General features: G+C 48.3%; 1 protein-coding gene across 1 annotated transcript in view; it reads right to left on the bottom strand.

Moving 5' to 3' along the window:
• Nucleotides 1-458: 458 nt before the first annotated feature.
• The window catches only part of LOC140367095 (pleckstrin homology domain-containing family A member 5-like), a 26,491-nt gene continuing 5,289 nt past the window's right edge, over nt 459-21,660 (bottom strand). The window contains exons 4-15 of the mRNA XM_072453422.1: nt 16,522-16,605; nt 16,117-16,306; nt 15,938-16,042; nt 14,711-14,783; nt 14,066-14,166; nt 13,206-13,336; nt 11,124-12,101; nt 10,790-11,025; nt 10,454-10,680; nt 7,076-7,165; nt 2,509-2,628; nt 459-649 (exon numbers count right to left, since the gene is read on the bottom strand). Coding sequence (XP_072309523.1) covers nt 473-649; nt 2,509-2,628; nt 7,076-7,165; nt 10,454-10,680; nt 10,790-11,025; nt 11,124-12,101; nt 13,206-13,336; nt 14,066-14,166; nt 14,711-14,783; nt 15,938-16,042; nt 16,117-16,306; nt 16,522-16,605 — 2,512 coding nt within the window. The 3' untranslated portion in view covers nt 459-472. The remainder of the gene's footprint in view (nt 650-2,508; nt 2,629-7,075; nt 7,166-10,453; nt 10,681-10,789; nt 11,026-11,123; nt 12,102-13,205; nt 13,337-14,065; nt 14,167-14,710; nt 14,784-15,937; nt 16,043-16,116; nt 16,307-16,521; nt 16,606-21,660) is intronic.

Below are 21,660 nucleotides of genomic sequence, written 5' to 3'. Positions count from 1 at the left end.
GCCTCATTAAGTGCAGGGACAACGACAGGTGCAACAGGTGGTCCGTCTGAATCTACACAAATAAAGCTGCTTACGAGGGGAAAAAGAGGGGAAAGTAGATCACTGGCACTCACAAACATCACTCAATTATTCAGCAGAAATCTTCAAAGCATAAAATTGTTAATTTGTGGTCAGAGAAGTTTGATTTAGTTCCAAATGATGACGACCAATGAACTCGTTTCACTTTGTTTGAGTTTGGCACAAGGCGATGGACCACACTCACACTGAGGAAACAAGTGTGTGTATTCTGGATGCCAGGCAGTGAATAAGTCACTTCTATGGCCAATTATCATGTCATTCAGACCTTATAATGATACTGTACTGTATTAAAACGTGGATTACTGGGATTATGCTGCTTTATGAGTCACTGCCAATCAGACATACACACTAGAGTTGGCTTTTGTCAAACACTGGACCGAAGTGCGGACAGGAATCAAGCAACATCAACCAGCTGAAGAACCTGGTGGAAACAGCACGTCGCCTGGCTCTCCACCGAGGGAGAAGTGACATTGAGAAGGATGGAGTTAGACTGAGCAATGGCTGAACAGGTCCTCACCTGGCCGTCCAGGTAGCGCAGACTCCTCTGCAGATGGTGAGAGAGAACATCTGTCTGCTCAGAGCAGCAGCAGAGGGAAGAGGACAGGGAGAGTCATGAGAGTCCTACCACTGAGACCCATCACCTCTACTGCAGACAACCATTACACAGCCCTGACGCAGTCCAATGACAGGGGCACAGGCAAAACCTGTTTCTATGGGGATTTTGTGGGTTGGATTTGATTGATTGCAATAATGGTATAAAGATCCTCGGCCTCACAATACACCATGTGTGCCTTTTCCCAGCGCTGCGTGTCCTGATACATGGATCTCCTTTAAACTGGGGTTAAAGGGTCACTAAAATGCTTTGATTATGTAAAATGATTTGGATTTTCATGTTCACAATGCCCTTACTATCAGAAATACAATTGTCCTCGTCACCTTTGGAGATCAGCAGGTTTCCTCTAACCGGAGGGCCCCACCCGGCGGCCTCTACAGGAGGCCCCGACTATTAGTTTATTCTGTTAAAATGATTTAGTGACACTTCATTATCTGTTGTCATGATCCACTGTTCATTTAAGGCTATTTAATGTGATACCAAAAAAAAGAAGTATTAGCATGGTAGCAGTGGTTTGTTAGGAACCGCAAATCGGGATTAAATCAATCAACTATGACCTGTATGTGCGCAGTAGGTTACAATATAAAAACCTAACAAATAATTTTAGTGTAAGAATATTGTGTTTACAGTTTGTTTCATATGAGGGACCTGTGAGCGAGGGTCCTCATGGTGCAGGTCTGCAGCCAGACGGTGTTGACCTCTGCCAATTTAGAATGTATTTTGTTCTCGGGTATTGCAAAGACGTCCATCAGAATATACTGCCATATCAATATTTTGAGTACAACCCTAGTGGCGCTCCTGAGGGAGACATTAGCGCTGCGATCTGAAAAGGCCCCTGATGCGAAGAACCATTGGTTTGTGTCGTCACAACAGAACAGCCATTTCTCTGAACACTGAACACAAATGCTGCTCTGCTCTCAACAGAACACCAGCATCACACGGACATGCACACTCATGCAAGCACCGTCCTCCACCAGCTTTAGAGCTTCTGTAAACCCAACACTCTAAAGAGGATTTCCACGAGTCACAGACTGCACACTGCAGAAAATGGCCACATGTCTGCAATGTCATGAAACACACAAACTTTAGATTGAATTTGGAGTTTGCAGAAATGTGGCACTTTCTCCAGGATGGACCATGCACACACAGCATCCCCACAGCTGCACTAGTGTGACCAGGGGAGCACCATGAAAAACACACATTTGTCCAGAAATCTGGTCACACTAAACCGTGGCACATGTGTCTGAACTCATCGTATTGAGAGAAGCTATTTCCCAATTAAGGCCATGTTGACACTGCGGGATCCTTTTTTGGAGATGGATTACATTGCAGATATAATGTGACTGAAATCAGTTTTCATGTGTGAACCCGACAGCCCTGAAGTGTCCTGTGAGTAGGAGCCTGAGGCCACAGAGGCCCAGCACCACAGCACAGGGCCATAGGGGCCCGCCACAGCACAGGGCCACAGGGGCCTGCCACAGCACAGGGCCCTGCCACAGCAGCCCAGCAAAAGGCCACAGAGCTAAAGACCATCTCCATCAAATTGATTTAGTACCATATGAAAGCGACCTGGGTCGTATTTGGAAAATTCCATTTTGGGCTATTCACAATCATGAAAACAACAGATGTAGGTTAAATTTGAGACTAAAAATCAGCAGTGACCATCAGTGTGAACATAGCCTGATGATGGTGCCCCCCCAAGCTGGAATTAGGAGACAATGGTTTGCATTTTTACTACAAAACGATGAGTAGCACCACCATAATCTGAGCAGACATGTGGGAAACCTGGAGCATGCATACATGAGAGCAGGGCTGACCTTGGCGTTGGGCCCCTCGGAGCCCAGGGCCCTCAGCTGGATCAGTGTGTGCTCGCGCAGGCTGCTGAGCTCTGCCTGCTGCCGCCGCAGTTTGATGAGCAGCAATGTCAGCTCCTCAGACTAGACACAGCATATGACAACATCAGCTAGCACTAGTGCTAACACTAACATCACAGAGCACTGCTAAGGCTAGGGCACGTCTCAATCCTATTTCCTAAGGTCCTTGTGTCCTCGGGCCCAGCCAGAGAGTTAGAGAAGAGAGAGGAATCAGAGCTCAATGGGACAAGCTTTCCACAGGTGCTACCCCTATTTTTGTATTGTTCTTGTCCTTAAAACATGCTCTTTCCACCTTTGCTTTGGCATCTCATATTATTGCTGGTGGAGCGGCTGCTGATGAATCCTTTGGTGGAGGCTGTGGTTGTGGTGCTGTTGATGCTGAAACATTGGCTCGGTCACTGGCTGATGGAGCGTCCTGCTCCTGTCCAGGCCCTGTCCAATGCCTCAGAGCGTGGAGCAGGTTCTCTCACTCACTCTAGGTGCACTCTCTTCGGAGCCAGGTGTTCAGCTCAAGGAAAACTTTTCTTCTTTTCAAAACTTTCCCGTGGTATGTCCAGTGCACCACAAGCACAATCAGCTGTTTAACTCCTCCATGTTTGGCCAAACATTATCTCAGACACTGTGGCGCTGGGAAAATAATTTGTTTGCATTCTTCCATGTCTCTCACCACTGATAGCACCGTCTGATGCGACCTCCACTGACGCGACCTCCACTGACGCGACCTCCACTGACGCGACCTCCACTGACGCGACCTCCACTGACGCGACCTCCACTGACGCGACCTCCACTGACGCGACCTCCACTGACGCGACCTCCACTGACGCGACCTCCACTGACGCGACCTCCACTGACGCGACCTCCACTGACGCGACCTCCACTGATATGACCTCCATATCTGATAAGATTCTTTCTGTCCTTTTGCCCACGTCATGTCTCTCATTTCACCTTATTTAAAGACGTAATGGACGATTTTTTTGGCGCCAAATCTGAGTCTCATTTCCTCGTGGCGTGGACGGCCGATTAGTCCTGCCACGCATCAATCATAGGAGGCACCTACCGCTCACCTGCAGCCTTGTCCGGCTCATCCCCAGGAGAGCAGCACGTTTCCCTGTGTCTAAGAGCGTGTATCTATCATAATATAGTTCCCTCAGTGTACGGGACAAAATTAAGACAAAGACAGTTCGAGATCAGAAGAGACAGAAATCTACGGAGACGAGAGATGTGATGCGATCCGTCGCTCTAATTAAACAAACGCACGTGTAGCAACCAGGCTTTTCTCTGCCGTTGTTGTTTGTAAGCTGGACTTTATGTGACTTTACATTATCTTTGTATCGTTTAGGCTTTGAACAGACTTTTATTTTTTATTTTTTTAATATAGCCTGGTGTTTGGACCGTTTGGGGAACGACACAGAGTCACTCCTGTTTGAGTTGAAAGAAGCAGTTTTTCTTGTAAAAACGGTGGACTTCTTACCACTGGATGACACTAGATCTTGAGTATCTTGAGTCCTTTTCAGATTCTAAAGTGAATATCTGTGCTTTGTTTCCATTTTCTTTTGGACGTTTCACTGGCTCGTCAGATTTGTCGTTAAAACTGTAAAAAATTAGGAATAAGTTCTTTTCTTCTGTATCTGCCTCTGTATCTACCTGCGTTGCACCAATGAAATTTCCCCATGTGGGACAATAAAGGAATATCTTATCTTATCTTAAGACAGAGCAAGCAAAGAGTGTCTCTTCTGAAGGCTGCAAGGGACATCATGAAACAATTAACAGTTTACATCTTTTTTTTTAAAGACAGTAAAAACCAGGTGTAACACCTTTAACATGCATTTGATTGACCGCTGAGGAATTGAGACATACCCTAACACGCTGTAGCATCTGCTCAGAGCTTACAACACAACTCTAGCTCTCTTCACTCATCACCGGCACAAACTCAAACCACCGAGACCCAGAAGTTACTCACGGCAACAATTGTTCATGAGCTTTAACATATTAAGGAGTTCACTGTGACCAGGAGCCCTCAGTGTCAGAACCATGACCAAGGGCCCTCAGCATCAGAACCATGACCAGGGAACCTCAGCGTCAGAACCATGACATGGGGACCTCAGCGTCAGAACCATGACATGGGGACCTCAGCGTCAGAACCATGACATGGGGACCTCAGCGTCAGAACCATGACATGGGGCCCTCAGCGTCAGAACCATGACATGGGGACCTCAGCGTCAGAACCATGACATGGGGACCTCAGCGTCAGAACCATGACATGGGGCCCTCAGCGTCAGAACCATGACATGGGGCCCTCAGCGTCAGAACCATGACATGGGGACCTCAGCGTCAGAACCATGACATGGGGACTCCTCAGCAGCGAGGGAGGGAGCTGCTGAGGAGCTGCTGAAGAGGGAGGGAGCTGCTGAGGAGGGAGGGAGCTGCTGAGGAGCTGCTGAAGAGGGAGGGAGCTGCTGAGGAGCTGCTGAAGAGGGAGGGAGCTGCTGAGGAGCTGCTGAAGAGGGAGGGAGCTGCTGAGGAGGGAGGGAGTGCTGAGGAGGGAGGGAGCTGCTGAGGAGGGAGGGAGCTGCTGAGGAGCTGCTGAAGAGGGAGGGAGCTGCTGAGGAGCTGCTGAAGAGGGAGGGAGCTGCTGAGGAGCTGCTGAAGAGGGAGGGAGCTGCTGAGAAGGGAGGGAGCGGCTGAGGGGGGAGCTACTGAGGAGGGAGGGAGCTGCTGAGGAGGGGGGAGCTGCTCCACATGTGACTGAGGAGGGAGCTGCTCCACATGTGACTGAGGAGGGAGCTGCTCCACATGTGACTGAGGAGGGAGCTGCTCCACATGTGACTGAGGAGGGAGCTGCTCCACATGTGACTGAGGGGGAGCTGCTCCACATGTGACTGAGGAGGGAGCTGCTCCACATGTGACTGAGGAGGGAGCTGCTCCACATGTGACTGAGGAGGGAGCTGCTCCACATGTGACTGAGGAGGGAGCTGCTCCACATGTGACTGAGGAGGGAGCTGCTCCACATGTGACTGAGGAGGGAGCTGCTCCACATGTGACTGAGGAGGGAGCTGCTCCACATGTGACTGAGGAGGGAGCTGCTCCACATGTGACTGAGGGGGAGCTGCTCCACATGTGACTGAGGAGGGAGCTGCTCCACATGTGACTGAGGAGGGAGCTGCTCCACATGTGACTGAGGAGGGAGCTGCTCCACATGTGACTGAGGAGGGAGCTGCTCCACATGTGACTGAGGGGGGAGCTGCTCCACATGTGACTGAGGGGGGAGCTGCTCCACATGTGACTGAGGAGGGAGCTGCTCCACATGTGACTGAGGAGGGAGCTGCTCCACATGTGACTGAGGAGGGAGCTGCTCCACATGTGACTGAGGGGGAGCTGCTCCACATGTGACTGAGGAGGGAGCTGCTCCACATGTGACTGAGGAGGGAGCTGCTCCACATGTGACTGAGGAGGGAGCTGCTCCACATGTGACTGAGGAGGGAGCTGCTCCACATGTGACTGAGGGGGAGCTGCTCCACATGTGACTGAGGAGGGAGCTGCTCCACATGTGACTGAGGAGGGAGCTGCTCCACATGTGACTGAGGAGGGAGCTGCTCCACATGTGACTGAGGAGGGAGCTGCTCCACATGTGACTGAGGAGGGAGCTGCTCCACATGTGACTGAGGAGGGAGCTGCTCCACATGTGACTGAGGAGGGAGCTGCTCCACATGTGACTGAGGAGGGAGCTGCTCCACATGTGACTGAGGAGGGAGCTGCTCCACATGTGACTGAGGAGGGAGCTGCTCCACATGTGACTGAGGAGGGAGCTGCTCCACATGTGACTGAGGAGGGAGCTGCTCCACATGTGACTGAGGAGGGAGCTGCTCCACATGTGACTGAGGAGGGAGCTGCTCCACATGTGACTGAGGGGGAGCTGCTCCACATGTGACTGAGGAGGGAGCTGCTCCACATGTGACTGAGGAGGGAGCTGCTCCACATGTGACTGAGGAGGGAGCTGCTCCACATGTGACTGAGGAGGGAGCTGCTCCACATGTGACTGAGGGGGGAGCTGCTCCACATGTGACTGAGGGGGGAGCTGCTCCACATGTGACTGAGGAGGGAGCTGCTCCACATGTGACTGAGGAGGGAGCTGCTCCACATGTGACTGAGGAGGGAGCTGCTCCACATGTGACTGAGGGGGAGCTGCTCCACATGTGACTGAGGAGGGAGCTGCTCCACATGTGACTGAGGAGGGAGCTGCTCCACATGTGACTGAGGAGGGAGCTGCTCCACATGTGACTGAGGGGGAGCTGCTCCACATGTGACTGAGGAGGGAGCTGCTCCACATGTGACTGAGGAGGGAGCTGCTCCACATGTGACTGAGGAGGGGTGTGACTGAGGAGGGAGCTGCTCCACATGTGACTGAGGAGGGGTGTGACTGAGGAGGGAGCTGCTCCACATGTGACTGAGGGGGGAGCTGCTCCACATGTGACTGAGGAGGGAGCTGCTCCACATGTGACTGAGGTCTTACCGTTTTGCCCTGCAGAGACTGAGGCGTGATGTTGTGAGGAGAGACACCGGGCGTGGCACTGGGCGTGGCACAGCGCTCAGGATATCCCAGCTACGACACACCAGCGAGAGAGAGGTGGAGGTTTAGAGAGGGTTAATGTTCTGCACGTATTTGAAGCTTCTAAGATCAAAGTGTGTAAATGCAAGGTTGACTGCAAGGCTAGGGTCAGGGGTCAGGGGTCAGGGCTTAGGGTCAGGGGTCAGGGCTTAGGGTCAGGGGTCAAGGCTTAGTCCCAGGTGGTCCAAGTCTCCACATCAAAAGGTCATGTCAGTCTCGTTCAGTTACAAGCAACAAAATGATGATTGGGGCTTCACAATGTTGAAAATGACAGCGATATGAATGTTTAGTGCTGCCACATCAATATTAGTGCAATAGCTGCATATTATGACATCATAAATTCAGTTATGTTGTATTCATGTTGTATTCATGTTGTATTCATGTCCGCCATGTTCTCGAGATTCGTCGAGTTTAGAATCAAATTTAAAATTCTACTCTTGACCTACAAAGCCATAAATGACATGGCCCCATCCTACCTCAAAGATGCTATAGAACCATATCATCCAAACAGAGCTCTTCACTCTCAGAATGCCGGCCTTCTGGTGGTGCCAAGAGTCTCTAAAAGTACTGTAGGAGGTAGAGCCTTCTGGTGGTCCCAAGAGTCTCTAAAAGCACAGTAGGAGGTAGAGCCTTCTGGTGGTCCCAAGAGTCTCTAAAAGCACAGTAGGAGGTAGAGCCTTCTGGTGGTCCCAAGAGTCTCTAAAAGCACAGTAGGAGGTAGAGCCTTCTGGTGGTCCCAAGAGTCTCTAAAAGTACAGTAGGAGGTAGAGCCTTCTGGTGGTCCCAAGAGTCTCTAAAAGTACAGTAGGAGGTAGAGCCTTCTGGTGGTCCCAAGAGTCTCTAAAAGTACTGTAGGAGGCAGAGCGTTTAGCTACCAAGCTCCTGTGTTATGGAATCAGCTCCCGACCCATGTTAAATATGCTGACACAGTCTCTTCATTTAAGTCCAGGCTTAAAACGTTCCTCTTCGAAATCGCTTATGGTCAGACTAGATAGGAACAGAAACATAAACCCACAGCTTCAGCTACGCTGCCCTAGGAGTAACTGTGCTGGGGGAAGTATGACAGCTTGAGCACTATCCTCTTCTTCTTCTGACTACTTATGCTATCAAACAATATTTATTTTTTAATTCCACTTGCAAACTGTTCACCGCCTTCTTTTCTTTCTCTCACTCCTGAGGACCTGTGGACCCAGATGCCCCTCCCCTGGTGAAGTGGTCCCTGCCCTGTGTGGATGGTCCCTCATCTGCCTGAGGAGTGGGTCCAGCTCGCCCCCGACGGTCCCTCATCTGCCTGAAGAGTGGGTCCAGTTCGCCTCAGTCGGTCCCTCATGTGCCTGAAGAGTGGGTCCAGCTCCAGTCTCCTCGTGTCCGTCTGTGAGAGTGGGATTTCTCCTTCACTGGAACTCCTCCAGGTTTCTAAGTTTTTTTCCCAAAGAGGTTTTTTTTGTAGTTTTTCCTGGCCGAGAAGGAGGGTCTAAGGACAGAGGACCCTGGGACATAGTCCCTCGCCACCACAGACATTGTTGATTCATTTCTCCCTGTGGCCCTCAGAGGCAACTGTTGTTGTGATTTTGGGCCTTACAAAAATAAATTGATTTGATTTGATGTTGTATTCAAGTTATATTCATGGTATATTCATGGTATATTCATGTCATATTCATGTCATATTCATGTTATAGTCATGTCATATTCATGTTATATTCATGTCATATTCATGTTATATTCATGTTATATTCATGTTATATTCATGTTATAGTCATGTCATATTCATGTTATATTCATGTCATATTCATGTCATATTCATGTCATATTCATGTCATATTCGTGTCATATTCGTGTCATATTCATGTCATATTCGTGTCATATTCATGTCATATTCATGTCTTCCTGTAGAAGTCAAACCAAACAAAGACTAAATCTGATCAGACCTTTTCAAGGAGCTTCATGTCAATGCAATGTATTCAGTTTGTCAAGATATCAATTATTGCAACATATTATGCAGCCCTGATAGTATTAATGAGGCCGCCCCAAATAAATTGTCTGTTTGCTGTAACCCGACCCAACATGTTTCAAGTGGGTCGGTCGGTAGCTAAATTCTTCTTTTTTTTACTTTGAAGGCAAAAAAAAGATCAAAATTTTGCAATTTTTTGACTCGCAGTGACCGCCAGGGGTCAGGTTTCAACAGTCCAGGGGTCAGGCTTCCACAGTCCAGGGGTCGGGCTTCCACAGTCCAGGGGTCGGGCTTCCACAGTCCAGGGGTCGGGCTTCCACAGTCCAGGGGTCAGGCTTCAACAGTCCAGGGGTCAGGCTTCAACAGTCCAGGGGTCAGGCTTCAACAGTCCAGGGGTCAGGCTTCAACAGTCCAGGGGTCAGGCTTCCACAGTCCAGGGGTCAGGCTTCAACAGTCCAGGGGTCAGGCTTCCACAGTCCAGGGGTCAGACTTCCACAGTCCAGGGGTCAGGCTTCCACAGTCCAGGGGTCAGGCTTCAACAGTCCAGGGGTCAGACTTCCACAGTCCAGGGGTCAGGCTTCAACAGTCCAGGGGTCAGGCTTCCACAGTCCAGGGGTCAGGCTTCCACAGTCCAGGGGTCAGACTTCCACAGTCCAGGGGTCGGGCTTCAACAGTCCAGGGGTCGGGCTTCCACAGTCCAGGGGTCGGGCTTCCACAGTCCAGGGGTCGGGCTTCCACAGTCCAGGGGTCGGGCTTCAACAGTCCAGGGGTCAGGCTTCAAAAGTCAATGACGGAAAACGTCTCGATCAACCCGATCGGGAGATTTCAATCAACCTTTTGTACGCCGTTATCCTTTATTTTAGTAGCGAAGGCGAGCGGGGGGAACATGCGGAGGGGACACGGGCGCCGCCATGTTTGTTGTGATGACGCTGCTGGGCTGTTTCCCTCCCAGAATGCAAAGCGCAGGTCAAATTTACACCATGACGCAGAGCGTCATGAGCGGTGGGCAGGGCAGTGGCGCTGACAGAGCCAAACCAACAGGTAAAAGGCGACATGGGTTCCCTCCCGTTTCATACAGAAATATATGGAGGACTCAAAATGTAAGTGCATATGCGTTATTCGTCCCTTGGGATGAAAAATAAGTACACCAGCGCTATAAACTTATTATTCTACACGGCGCTTAAGGAAAGAACGGTCGGTAAGTCGGTGAAATATTAGTAAAATAAAATAATTTGGCGTCATTTTGACAAAATGCTGATTTTTGTGTTCAGCAAACAGACATTATCTTGCTCAGCTTGAAGGTTTTGGTGAGAAGGGTCCACTGACGGTACCTTGAGAGGGAGAGTCTTCTGACGGCCGAGCGTAGCCGTGCCGTCTCGCAGCACCGGGGACGACAGCTCCGAGTGGGGGCTGCTGGGGTTTGGCACCTGCAGCCTTGGGGGAGGGAGGGTGCTGTAGAGAGATCCATGAGACGGGGAGGTGGGGAGGGGCGTAGCCATGCCTTCGCGGAGGTGACTCATGGTCTTAGCACTGGGCAGAGTACCATAATGACCTGCACCTAAGGGATCAAACAAAGAGGCCGTAGAGCATTAGCCGTCTGTTTGCTTAACTGGACAGCTCAGTCTCAGGTACGTTACTTTTCCTCTGATTCTCAGGTTGGAGCGTACCTGTGGGCGGGGCCATGCTGAGCCTGGAGTAGGCTTGGCGCTGCTGCCACTCGTACAGCTGCCACATGGTGTCGTCCTTCATGGACTTCCTCTTCTCGGCTGAGCTGACGGCGCAGACGCTCTCGGGGCGACACAGGCTGTTTCGTGGCAGAGTACGGTAGCCTTCAGGAAACCTGGGTCCAATCTGGTTTCTGTGGCTTGGCATGTTTCTGGGTAACGTCTGGTATGAAGAAATACTGTGGGAAAAATATTTACTCAATGATTTATTAAAGTAGGAGGTATTTGATGATAGTAGTTGCTGAATGAGCGCACAGCAGTAGCATCAGAGCCTCACCTTGTGGTGTCTGGGTCCGCTTTGGCTCTGTAGGGCCGTGTCCAGGGCTCCATGGGAGGCATGGAGTGAGTCCTGGACAGGTTGGTCTTAGGGGCAGTGTCTGTGGGCAGTGCTGTAGTGTGGAGTAGCCTGGAGCAGCCGTCTGCCTGGTCCACCGCGGCGTTCACAGACCCGTTCAGTGACTGGTTTTGGCGTGAGGCAGAGACTGCGGCTGCGATGGCCGCCGCCTGGGCCGGCTGCAGCTGGATGCTGAGCCTGGTCCTCTCAGTGCTGTTGTCCCTGTGCAGGCTGTACATGTTTGTGTCCTTCAGGGTGGCGTAGCGGTCACCTTCTCGCAGCGTGCTGTACTTCTTCACCTCCTTCAGCGTGCCATAGCGGTCCATCACATGGATGGTTCCATATTTGTTATTACCAAGCATGCCCCTGTCACTTTCCCTGAGGGACAGCTGTCTCCTTACCTCCTTGAGCGGGGCATACCGGTGTCCCCCCGTGTGCTGTGCTGGAAGAGTGTTTGTGGCGTACGTCTGAGTCTCATTCATAGGCAACAGTTTGGGTCCATCTTTGACCTGGTTGTACTTGTCCTCAGAGGAGCCCGTCCTCAGGTGGTTCTTCAGAGCACTGTTCTTCTGCTGGTCTTTGTGAAGCGCACACGGCTCGTCCTTCTGAAGACTGTATTTGTCCCCGTTCTTTTTCAACAAGAACTGCTCTCCATCTTTGTGGAGAATGTACCGGTCTCCTTCCTTTTGCAGCATGTAGCTCACTCCATCCTTCCTCACCAGCAGGCCGTCCCCGTCTCGGTGCAGAGTGTAGCAGTCTGCCTTGTCGCCGTGCTTCTCGTCTCCTCTGGTGCAGGACGGGTGCCGGGTGGGCTCGCAGTTACGCTGGTTGTTCTGGATCTCTGGGCACGTTAAGCCTCGCTGGTTGTGCTGATTGTTCAGTTCCTCAGATTTTTTCAAGTCCAAATTCACTTTGTCCATCCTGAGGACAACAAATCAAATCATATTGTAAATGATAATAACAATAATATTAATATTAATTATTAGTTGTATGCTCTTCCAAATGCTCAATAATTCAATAATTGCAGGCATTGTTCATTCACAGCACACACTTTTGGCTTGTTTCCACTGGTTCACTTTGGAGCAGATTGGTACGGTCCGAAAGTGAACCGGCCTGTTTAAGTGATTCAAAGTGCACCCTGAGCACCCTGAGAAACACAAAAGAATCATTCGTCACAAAACGCCGACTTGATCTCGTGCTAACGCGCTGTGTTTCCACGGATGCTAACTTACACGTCGAGCCTTAGCAACAGAAAGCTAGCAAAGCACGTTAGCAACAGCCGTTCCCCGTTTATCGCCGCGCGGCACTCGCTTTGTCAAGAGCCGCAATCGGATATTTCCAGGTCATAATGCGTCTAACATGATCCAAAGCATAACATAAAGAGAGGTTCAAACGTGGCGTAGAGGCTTTGAGAGAAGTCAAAGAAACTTAGCTGTTTACGCTAGCTTTAGCCACGCCACTCACACACACACTCTCCTTCACTGCTGTTCTCCCCGAGGGTTCTACTTCCTCCCACAGGGTTTTGTAGCTTTTCCTGTAGGAGGAGAGTCTTAGGACAGGGGACGTTTGCTAATTTCCAGCGAACAGTATTTCATCGGTTTTTCACCGTCGCCCATCGAGGAAACTGCTCGGGTAATTCCGGGTGTTACAAGATGAATTGAATTGAACGGACAGCTCTGCCGCTGGACCCAGAGCCGAGACCAGAACATAGAGACTCACTCTACCATGATAAGAAGCGCTCCAAAGTTACCAGGATGAAATGTGGTGTTCGACCATCAATCATTCACACAATACAACAGGCAAAGTGGCACCGGTCACTTTAGTCCATTTACCACTCCAGAGCACTGATCCGTCTCAGTGAGTTATAAACAAGAAGCACTCCTGTTACACCGTCCCGACAGTGCTCAAATTGCTAGTAGTCGCCAGTGATTCGAACTTTATAAAAACAGATACAAGTAACAAAATGTGTTCTAAAAGTCCTGAAAAATGTGGAAGACTGAAGCTAAATGTGTGTGTGGTGCTCACAGCTGCTCTGCGGCGCGTCGGAGAGGCTCTGTGTGCACCAGAGCAGCGTCCGTCATGACCTTCATCCACGACTCGGAGTCTTTGGCCGAGTCGCTGCAGAAGTAGTACGTGCGCATGTTGGGATGGGTCGCCTGAGGACACAGCAGAGCGGTCACTTCACTTGCATCAAAAGTACAGACACTCAAAACACAAAAAAGAAGGTTTGTTTATGGTCCAGCTCTGTATCTACGCCTCGATGCTGTCATTGTTCTGTCTGTGAAGGGCCAAAACAGAACGTTTCATGCCAGAAAGTATGTTTTTGACGAGGAACAATGTTAGAACATGGTTAAAAAGAGTTGCAAGATTTGTGTCCTTTTAGAAAATGGAATTACCGTATTTTCAGGCACTTAAAAGCCTTTAATTCTCTCAAAAAATGACAGTGCGCCTTATATATGGATTTATTCTGTTTGTGTTGACTGAACTCGAAGCGATTTTGTGTGGTACGCGTTTTGTTTCGCTTATAGTCTGGTGCGCCTTATATAATCAGGCGCGCCTTATATGTATGAAAATCTAATTACCGTATTTTCCGCACTATAAGGCGCACTTGAAAGCCTCTAATTTTCTCAAAAAACGACCGTGAGCCCTATATATGGATTTATTCAAGTTGTGTTGACTGACCTCGAAGCGATTTTGTGTGGTACACGTTTTGTTTCGCTTATAGTCCGCCTGGTGCGCCTTATATATGAACGGAAATAGACCATTCATTGACAGTGCGCCTTATAATCCAGTGCGCCTTATAGTGCGGAATAGACGTAAATGTTGTGTAGTTTGATACTTTCCGCCAGAGTAGAGGGTTTAGAATGTACGTGAAGTATCAGTACCTTGAAAGCATATTTCCTGTTGATGTGGTCGTCCACTGACAACATGGAGACGTGGAAGCTGGGCAGAAGGATGCTCCCCAGGACGTTGTCTTCTTTGTCATCTGAGCCACAAACACAAGCAGAGTCAGGAGTGTTTGTATATGTCGAACGTCAGGAGGAAGAAAGATGATCGCTTTAGCTGCATAATCATAGACAATAACTACCTTCTGCCAAATAACTGAACCTCTGAAAGCACATATCATTCATTATTAAAGAACTAAATCATGAATGTACTTAATATGAACAGTATTTTAAGGTGGCCCAGAAGTGTCAAATCTACATCTGCTTCAAGAAACAAAAATCTGAACATATTTCACTAAAAGGCCAAAACATTTTTACAAAAGCAGAAAACAATGAGCAAATTTTGGTCACATTTTTTCCCGCTTTAGTCGAAATGTTTTGATCATTTTGTGAATGCATTTAGATTTGATTCTTTGGGGAAATGTTTTGCACTTCTGGGCCACCGTAGTATTTTGTAGGACTTGAATATGGCCAAAACATTTATTTTTTCTAGTTTTTCCTCATATTGATCAATTGGAATTTCAGGTTAAATTGTATTTTTTCTTATTTAAAAACAAATGAAATGGTCAGAGCTCTCCCTGGTACCTCGGTAGTAGAAGAGGCACATGTCACACAGGACGAACCAGCGCTTCTTCCACAGCTTCATGCCCGCGCTGTCCTGAAGGGTCAAAGGTCAGAGTCAGTCATGTGTAAATACGTGACATGTCTTCTCAGCTGATTTAAACTGATTTTGGTGCCGTCTTCACACTCGGAGCAGCAGAACGACAGCACCATCTGTATTCAGACTTCTTCAGAGCTGAATCTCAGGTGTGATCCTGGTTTATGGTCTGGGGAGTGTTTCTGGATCTCCATGGCCCTCATACAACGGTGGCACTTGTTGCTCTCTGTGCTTGACCTAAGGACCTTAACCTTAGGACCTTGACCTTAGGACCTTGACCTTAGGACCTTGACCTTAAGACCTTGACCTTAAGACCTTGACCTTAGGATTGTCCCAGGGCATTTTAAATTATCATATAATTAACAAGAGGTGGAAACGCATTTGGCTGCATAAACTCACAAAGCGCATATGAAAACCCACACATGACCGTCGGGGCGAGCGGGCACAGGGCGAGTGCGAGCGGGCACAGGGCGAGCGGGCACAGGGCGATGAACAATAACTAATTAAATCAATATTTTCAGGCCGTTTTGCCCAAAGGAGGAGGAGGAGCTAAGCTTTACAAACACTGTTGTACTTTATAAGGCTGAAAGCTAAAAACATGTGGGGCAACTTGTCCAGGGTCACATGAGCGCGGACGACTTCAGCAGCTGTTCTCTTCAGCTTCAGTGTCGTCATTTGGCCCAGATGGAGGCAGCAGCCTTTTGCTTGGTGCTAAAACATATCTGAAGCAATATTTCATGTTAAAAACCTGCTTCTTATAAAGCCAAACCAAACAGACTGACCACAGTGGGCTCTCTGCAGGATTAGCAGCATCACAACACAGATGAGACTGACCGTAACCAGGTAACCAACAAGCCAGTTACGCCTTTGAAAGAAACTGAAGCCACATTAGTTATGTGCTTTTCTGATGCACATTTTGGGTGGAAATGCAGTTTTTGTAGGTCATGTGGCCAGACAAGGGCCTGCAACACTTCAAAGGACGTCAGAGCACAGCTGAAACTGAAGTGTGAGCAAAACCGAGCTCTGTTCACATGAAACTATTGTGACCATTATATCGGGGCATCTAATGAGCCTAATCGGATTATCAACTTGAACCACACAAAAGGTGACACTTAAACGCAACCAAAGTGCAAAAGCAGCTCCCGAGGACAAACCTGTTTGTAGAGCCAGCCCCGCTTCGCCACAGGCGCGTTCACGTTCCTCTTAATCGAGTTGGACCTTTTACCAAAATTGTGTATTTTTTTGGAAGATCTCGACAGCTGTGGATATCAAAGGACAAATAAGTAAAACTACAAACATCCTCCTGCGGGGGCAAGAGTTTGACCATACTGACCCGCGCAGTAGCTGAGGGTGCGCTGCTGAGCCGAGGGGGGGCGCTGTTGAGTCCTGTCCCGGGGCAGGGAGAGGTGGCAGTGCTGACGCTAGTGGCCGGGCTGAGGTCTGAGCCCCCCGTGTCACTCAGGAGACTGGTGGGACGCTCCCTGTGCTCCGCGCTGGGCTCCGACGGGACATGAGGGGTCGCCCTGAGACACAGACATGAGAGGGTCTGGGACTGTCCGGGGACTGTCCGGGGACTGTCCGGGAACAATTTTACAATAACACATTTTTAAGCACACAAAGGAGTAACTGTGGTGACTGGAGGATTCTATGCTTTGACATTTTGAGTAGAGCATATACTGGTGTGGCGCCTGCTCCGTTACACAGCGATTGAAGAGAGTGAGTGTGGAGCGGGACGTACTGTTCATTGACCACAAAGATGCAGTTGTCCTGTGAGGGCGCTCCGGACAGCGGGTGCTTACACGTCACCTTCCGCTCGTTATGACTGCAACAGAGAGAGAAGGAGAGGTCAGAGTCAGAGCACGGGGAGGAAAGCAATGGCAGGAGAGCATTGGCAGGAGCACAGGGAGGAGAGCACGAGGAGGAGAGCATTGGCAGGAGAGCATTGGCAGGAGCACAGGGAGGAGAGCACGAGGAGGAGAGCACAGGGAGGAGAGCACGAGGAGGAGAGCACGGGGAGGAGAGCACGAGGAGGAGAGCACGGGGAGGAGAGCATTGGCAGGAGAGCATTGGCAGGAGAGCATTGGCAGGAGCACAGGGAGGAGAGCACGAGGAGAGCACGGGGAGGAGAGCACGGGAGGAGAACACGGGGAGGAGAGCATTGGCAGGAGAGCATTGGCAGGAGCACAGGGAGGAGAGCACGAGGAGGAGAGCACGGGGAGGAGAGCACGAGGAGGAGAGCACGGGGAGGAGAGCACGGGGAGGAGAGCATTGGCAGGAGAGCATTGGCAGGAGAGCACGGGGAGAAGCACAGGGAGGAGAGCACGGAGAGGAGAGCACGAGGAGGCTAGCACGAGGAGGAGAGCACGGGGAGGAGAGCACGAGGAGGAGAGCACGGAGAGGAGAGCACGAGGAGGATAGCACGGGGAGGAGAGCACGGGGAGGAGAGCACGGAGAGGAGAGCACGGGGAGGAGAGCACGGGGAGGAGAGCACGGGGAGGAGAGCACGGAGAGGAGAGCACGGGGAGGAGAGCACGGGGAGGAGAGCACGGGGGAGGAGAGTATGAAGAGGACATCATGAGGAGTACATCATGAGGAGTACATCATGAGGAGGACATCATGAAGAGGACATCATGAGGACATCATGAGGAGGACATCATGAGGAGTACGGAGGACATCATGAGGAGGACATCATGAGGAGTACGGAGGACATCATGAGGAGGACATCGTGAGGAGGACATCATGAGGAGGACATCATGAGGAGGACATCATGAGGAGTACATCATGAGGGGGACATCATGAGGGGGACATCATGAGGGGGACATCATGAGGAGGACATCATGAGGAGGACATCATGAGGAGGACATCATGAGGAGGACATCATGAGGAGGACATCATGAGGAGGACATCATGAGGAGGACATCATGAGGGGGACATCATGAGGAGTACATCATGAGGAGGACATCATGAGGAGGACATCATGAGGAGGACATCATGAGGAGGACATCATGAGGAGGACATCATGAGGAGGACATCATGAGGAGGACATCATGAGGAGGACATCATGCACATTCAGGCTCCTCGTTCCCACATCGTTATTTTTGTTTTTCTTGAAAATGAACTTTGAACTGAAAATCTGACTGAAACGCCTCAATTATGTCCAAAAGAATGGAACAAATACTTTCATTAATATAATTGAATTCACAATGATCAGGAGTCAACAAACCAAATACAAACACAACAAAACAAAGCCGTACTAAGAAGTCTGGACCTGGTCTCCCCTCATATTTGCTTTGTATTTGGAACCATTGGCCCAATTCATTAGACAAAAGATCCAAAACCATTCACAGAGTTACAATCAATGGGAAGGAACATTAAAAAGATGCTGTTATATTATATTTGACCAAACCAGAAATGTCCATACTAAATGCGATGCGTTTTCACCCAAAATTGCGCCAATGTCTTGATATAAATTAAATGCACACAAAAAATGAAATGTTTTTGGACACCCTTTGACAATTATCAAAAGAAAACGGATTGAGCTCAAACCAGAACCATTTGCTGTGACCCAGAATATGAAGCTCAATGGAAAACATATTGAGAGTAACGTTGTGCCTGGGGTTCCTGTGCAGGCCTGACCAACACTAAAAGGTCAAATCTGTGCTTACTACATGGAAGGAGCTGATCAAAAACATATGAACTAAACAAAGATGTGAAACTCTTAAACTGATTGGTTTATGGTTTATGATCAAGGTTTCACATCTAACAGCAGAGATTTAAGGTCTGGAGTACAGTATAGTTATTTACAAAGGAGGAGATATAACCAACATTATAAATCAGAACTTTCATGGGGAATAATATCTTAATCATATAAGTGTTTAACAATTTAGGCAGCCACTCTACTGATGACATTCAAAACAAATGGGAAGGAGAAGGTACCTTTGTTTTGACAGATGAAGAGTGGGAAAGTATATGTACATCTCAGTGGAGAGCCACAAGATCGCATGTCCCAACGGAATTTTGTGGGGAAAAAGTAGCACGTTTTATGAAAATGCTCATTATTGACAAGGAAATGCAGAGAAACTGATGCAGTTCAGGAGGAAAACGGTTTTGGGACTGTCCTGTTGACCATGGACACGATCAACGTTTACCATTGGAATATACTCCTAGTGGCAAGGGAAAGGCCATCACAAAAAAATGGATGACACAAACTGAGCCAACGATGAGGGACTGGACCAACATAATGATTGACTAGGGAAAATTTATAAAAAAAAATTAAAAAAAAAATCACATTTGATTTAATCTGGACAAATTTGACAGATTAAACTTGACTAAACAGGGTTATGACTTGGTGTGCCGTAATTTAATTTGGATGTCCTCTTTTGTACTTTTTTTTTCTTTTCTGTGTCCTCTTTGGTCCTTTTTCTGTCTTATGTGGTTTATATTTTGTAAAAAAAAAAAAAAAATTCAAGAAAAAAAACCTGCAATGACTTAATTTTAGTAGATTCCTTAAAAATAAAATATGTGCCAAATGTCTCATGGCGTTCAATCGGTGCAGAAAGGATCCGTTAAAACCGACACCAAATAACCCAACCTCAGTTCAAAATGTCATGGTTTCCAAATAATGCATAATAATTGCTATTTATCAGCCTTCAAACACTCTTGTGCATTTAGTTCAGCATCTCATGTTTAACAAAATTACACTTGGATCACTGCCGTTCCCTCTGGGACTACCTGTGTTTTGGCACCATATACTGGCCGCAGAGGGAATTATACACATTTTCAGCGCATTTCAAGATGGCCCCTCACTTCCTGGTCTCAGCAGCAGTTGTACTGATCGTGATTAGAGTCTGGAGATGATTTGTGGAGTTACAAACAGCAGAAGATTCTCAGAGTCACAGATGGAGAAAAGGTCAGTTCTGGAGGAGATTCGGAACGGAGAGTTTCTGAGGCTCGGAGGGGAGAGGACTTTCTAACAAGGATTCATCAAACTGTGAATAGTCTGTGTTTTTGATGAGGAACAATGTTAAAACAGGGTTAAAAGAGAAAAAGTATGTTTGGCATAATAAGCATCTTAACGTCACATGTTCAGGCGCAGCTCCGCCCTCGCAGCAGAGTGAAGCCTTTCACTTCCTCTCAGACACCACAGGATTACGACATTCTGGCATGTTAATGAAACGACCACAATAATGGTTCTTAAATCAGAATTTGTCATTTAGGCATTTTTAACCAAATGAAAAGGTCGACATGTTACTACATGTTCTACATAGAACATATCTAGGCGTGTACAATATAATGGTTTTAAAGAATTAAAGAATAAGAGTATTATGGATGAAAATCTGAATATTTTTTTCACATTTTGATCTAATAAAGCCACCGTCTTACTAAAGTAAAGTTAAAGGAATTGCTATTGAAAACTATGTTGTTGTTTTTTTAATAACATGAAAATAAATGAAAATTAAATCAAAAATCAGGATTGATCAATGCAATAAATAAAATCCCTCTCATATCGGCCAGCTTTATTCTAAGGGCAATTCACTGATTCTAAAAGAAAAATAATGATTTGTTAGGAACTGGGAGCTGAAAAACATATTACTGGTTTGTAAAATATCCTTTGATGAGCTTTTAACCATGTTATTACAATGTTACTCATTATTAGTTTAGATAGAGTCTGATCACATCACCTCCGTCACCTAGAGCTAAACTCAAACTGAAAAGTGCAATCAGGTTTGTTTATGTGAGTGACACGTGACAGAGGAGCTCATTGGGCGTCGTCATTTAGAAAATCAAATTTCTCGCACCAGAGATGAACCGTTTCGTGCTTCGCTCATTGAATCCACCATGTTTTTCGGTCCCTGTTAAATATTCTCTCTTTATTCCTACGGCTGGACAAAGCTGGTCCCTGATTGGCTAACCCACCTGTCAATCACACCCATCTGGGGACTAATGCAGTAATGATATTGAGCTCATTCTGGACTTTCCAAGCCCACTGCTCGTTACCTACTAAACCTCGTCCGTGGCAGAGGAGATGGCACACATGCCAGGCTCCTTGTGCAGCTGACCAGAAGCTCGCCAGTTCAACTCCAGCTCAGACATTTCACACTACACTGTCCAGTCTAATGAAGCCTATAGGCCAAAAAATCCTCCCAAAAACGAAAAACATGATATGATGATGAAACTGAAATGTCAATATGAAGAGGTGGGCGGGGCTTCTGTAGTATAGTATGACCAGAATAAAACCAGATACAAATAATACACAGTGTGAGCTCGAGAATGGTCATTTAGATCCTGGAGAGAGGAGCACAGCCCATATCTGAGGCTGGGATCAGAGCAGTGAAGTGAGGACAAACAGGAAGTCGCCGCCCTGCTGGAGACGGCGCCGCCCTGCTGGAGACGGCGCCGCCCTGCTGGAGACGGCGCCGCCCTGCTGGAGACGGCGCCGCCCTGCTGGAGACGGCGCCGCCCTGCTGGAGAAGGCGCTGGACACCCACAGGGACTTACGGGGCCTTTTCACTTCAGTCATTAGCGTTCCAAATGATGCAAAACAACTGAGAAATCTAACCTGCTCCTCCACGTGCTGACATGAGGAGAAGGTGGGCCAGATAAGACTAACTGTTGATTTGAAGGCATCCAAACAACAATATGAAGCATATCGTCTATAATTAGAATGTTTACTTGTGATCGATGGGCTCTTTGCGCACCTTAACCTCCAATGTCCGGAAAACCATCATTATGGAGGAAAATGACCCACATTTAAAGATCCCGCAGCAGAAGTCGAGTCAAGGGTGGATCACCACAGTCAGTGTTAAGGTCAAGTTATATTCTCACTGCTGTAGAAAGAAACACATTGAAGTTCTGGTAGTTTTGACTCTGACTTTAA

This window comes from Eucyclogobius newberryi, unplaced genomic scaffold, assembly GCF_026437365.1.
Source record: "Eucyclogobius newberryi isolate DKJ021-1_F unplaced genomic scaffold, fEucNew1.0.hap1 SCAF_2, whole genome shotgun sequence".
Lineage (NCBI taxonomy): Eukaryota > Metazoa > Chordata > Actinopteri > Gobiiformes > Gobiidae > Eucyclogobius > Eucyclogobius newberryi.
The sequence above is the reverse complement of the archived record's forward strand: the minus strand, read 5'-3'. Positions and strand labels throughout refer to the sequence as shown.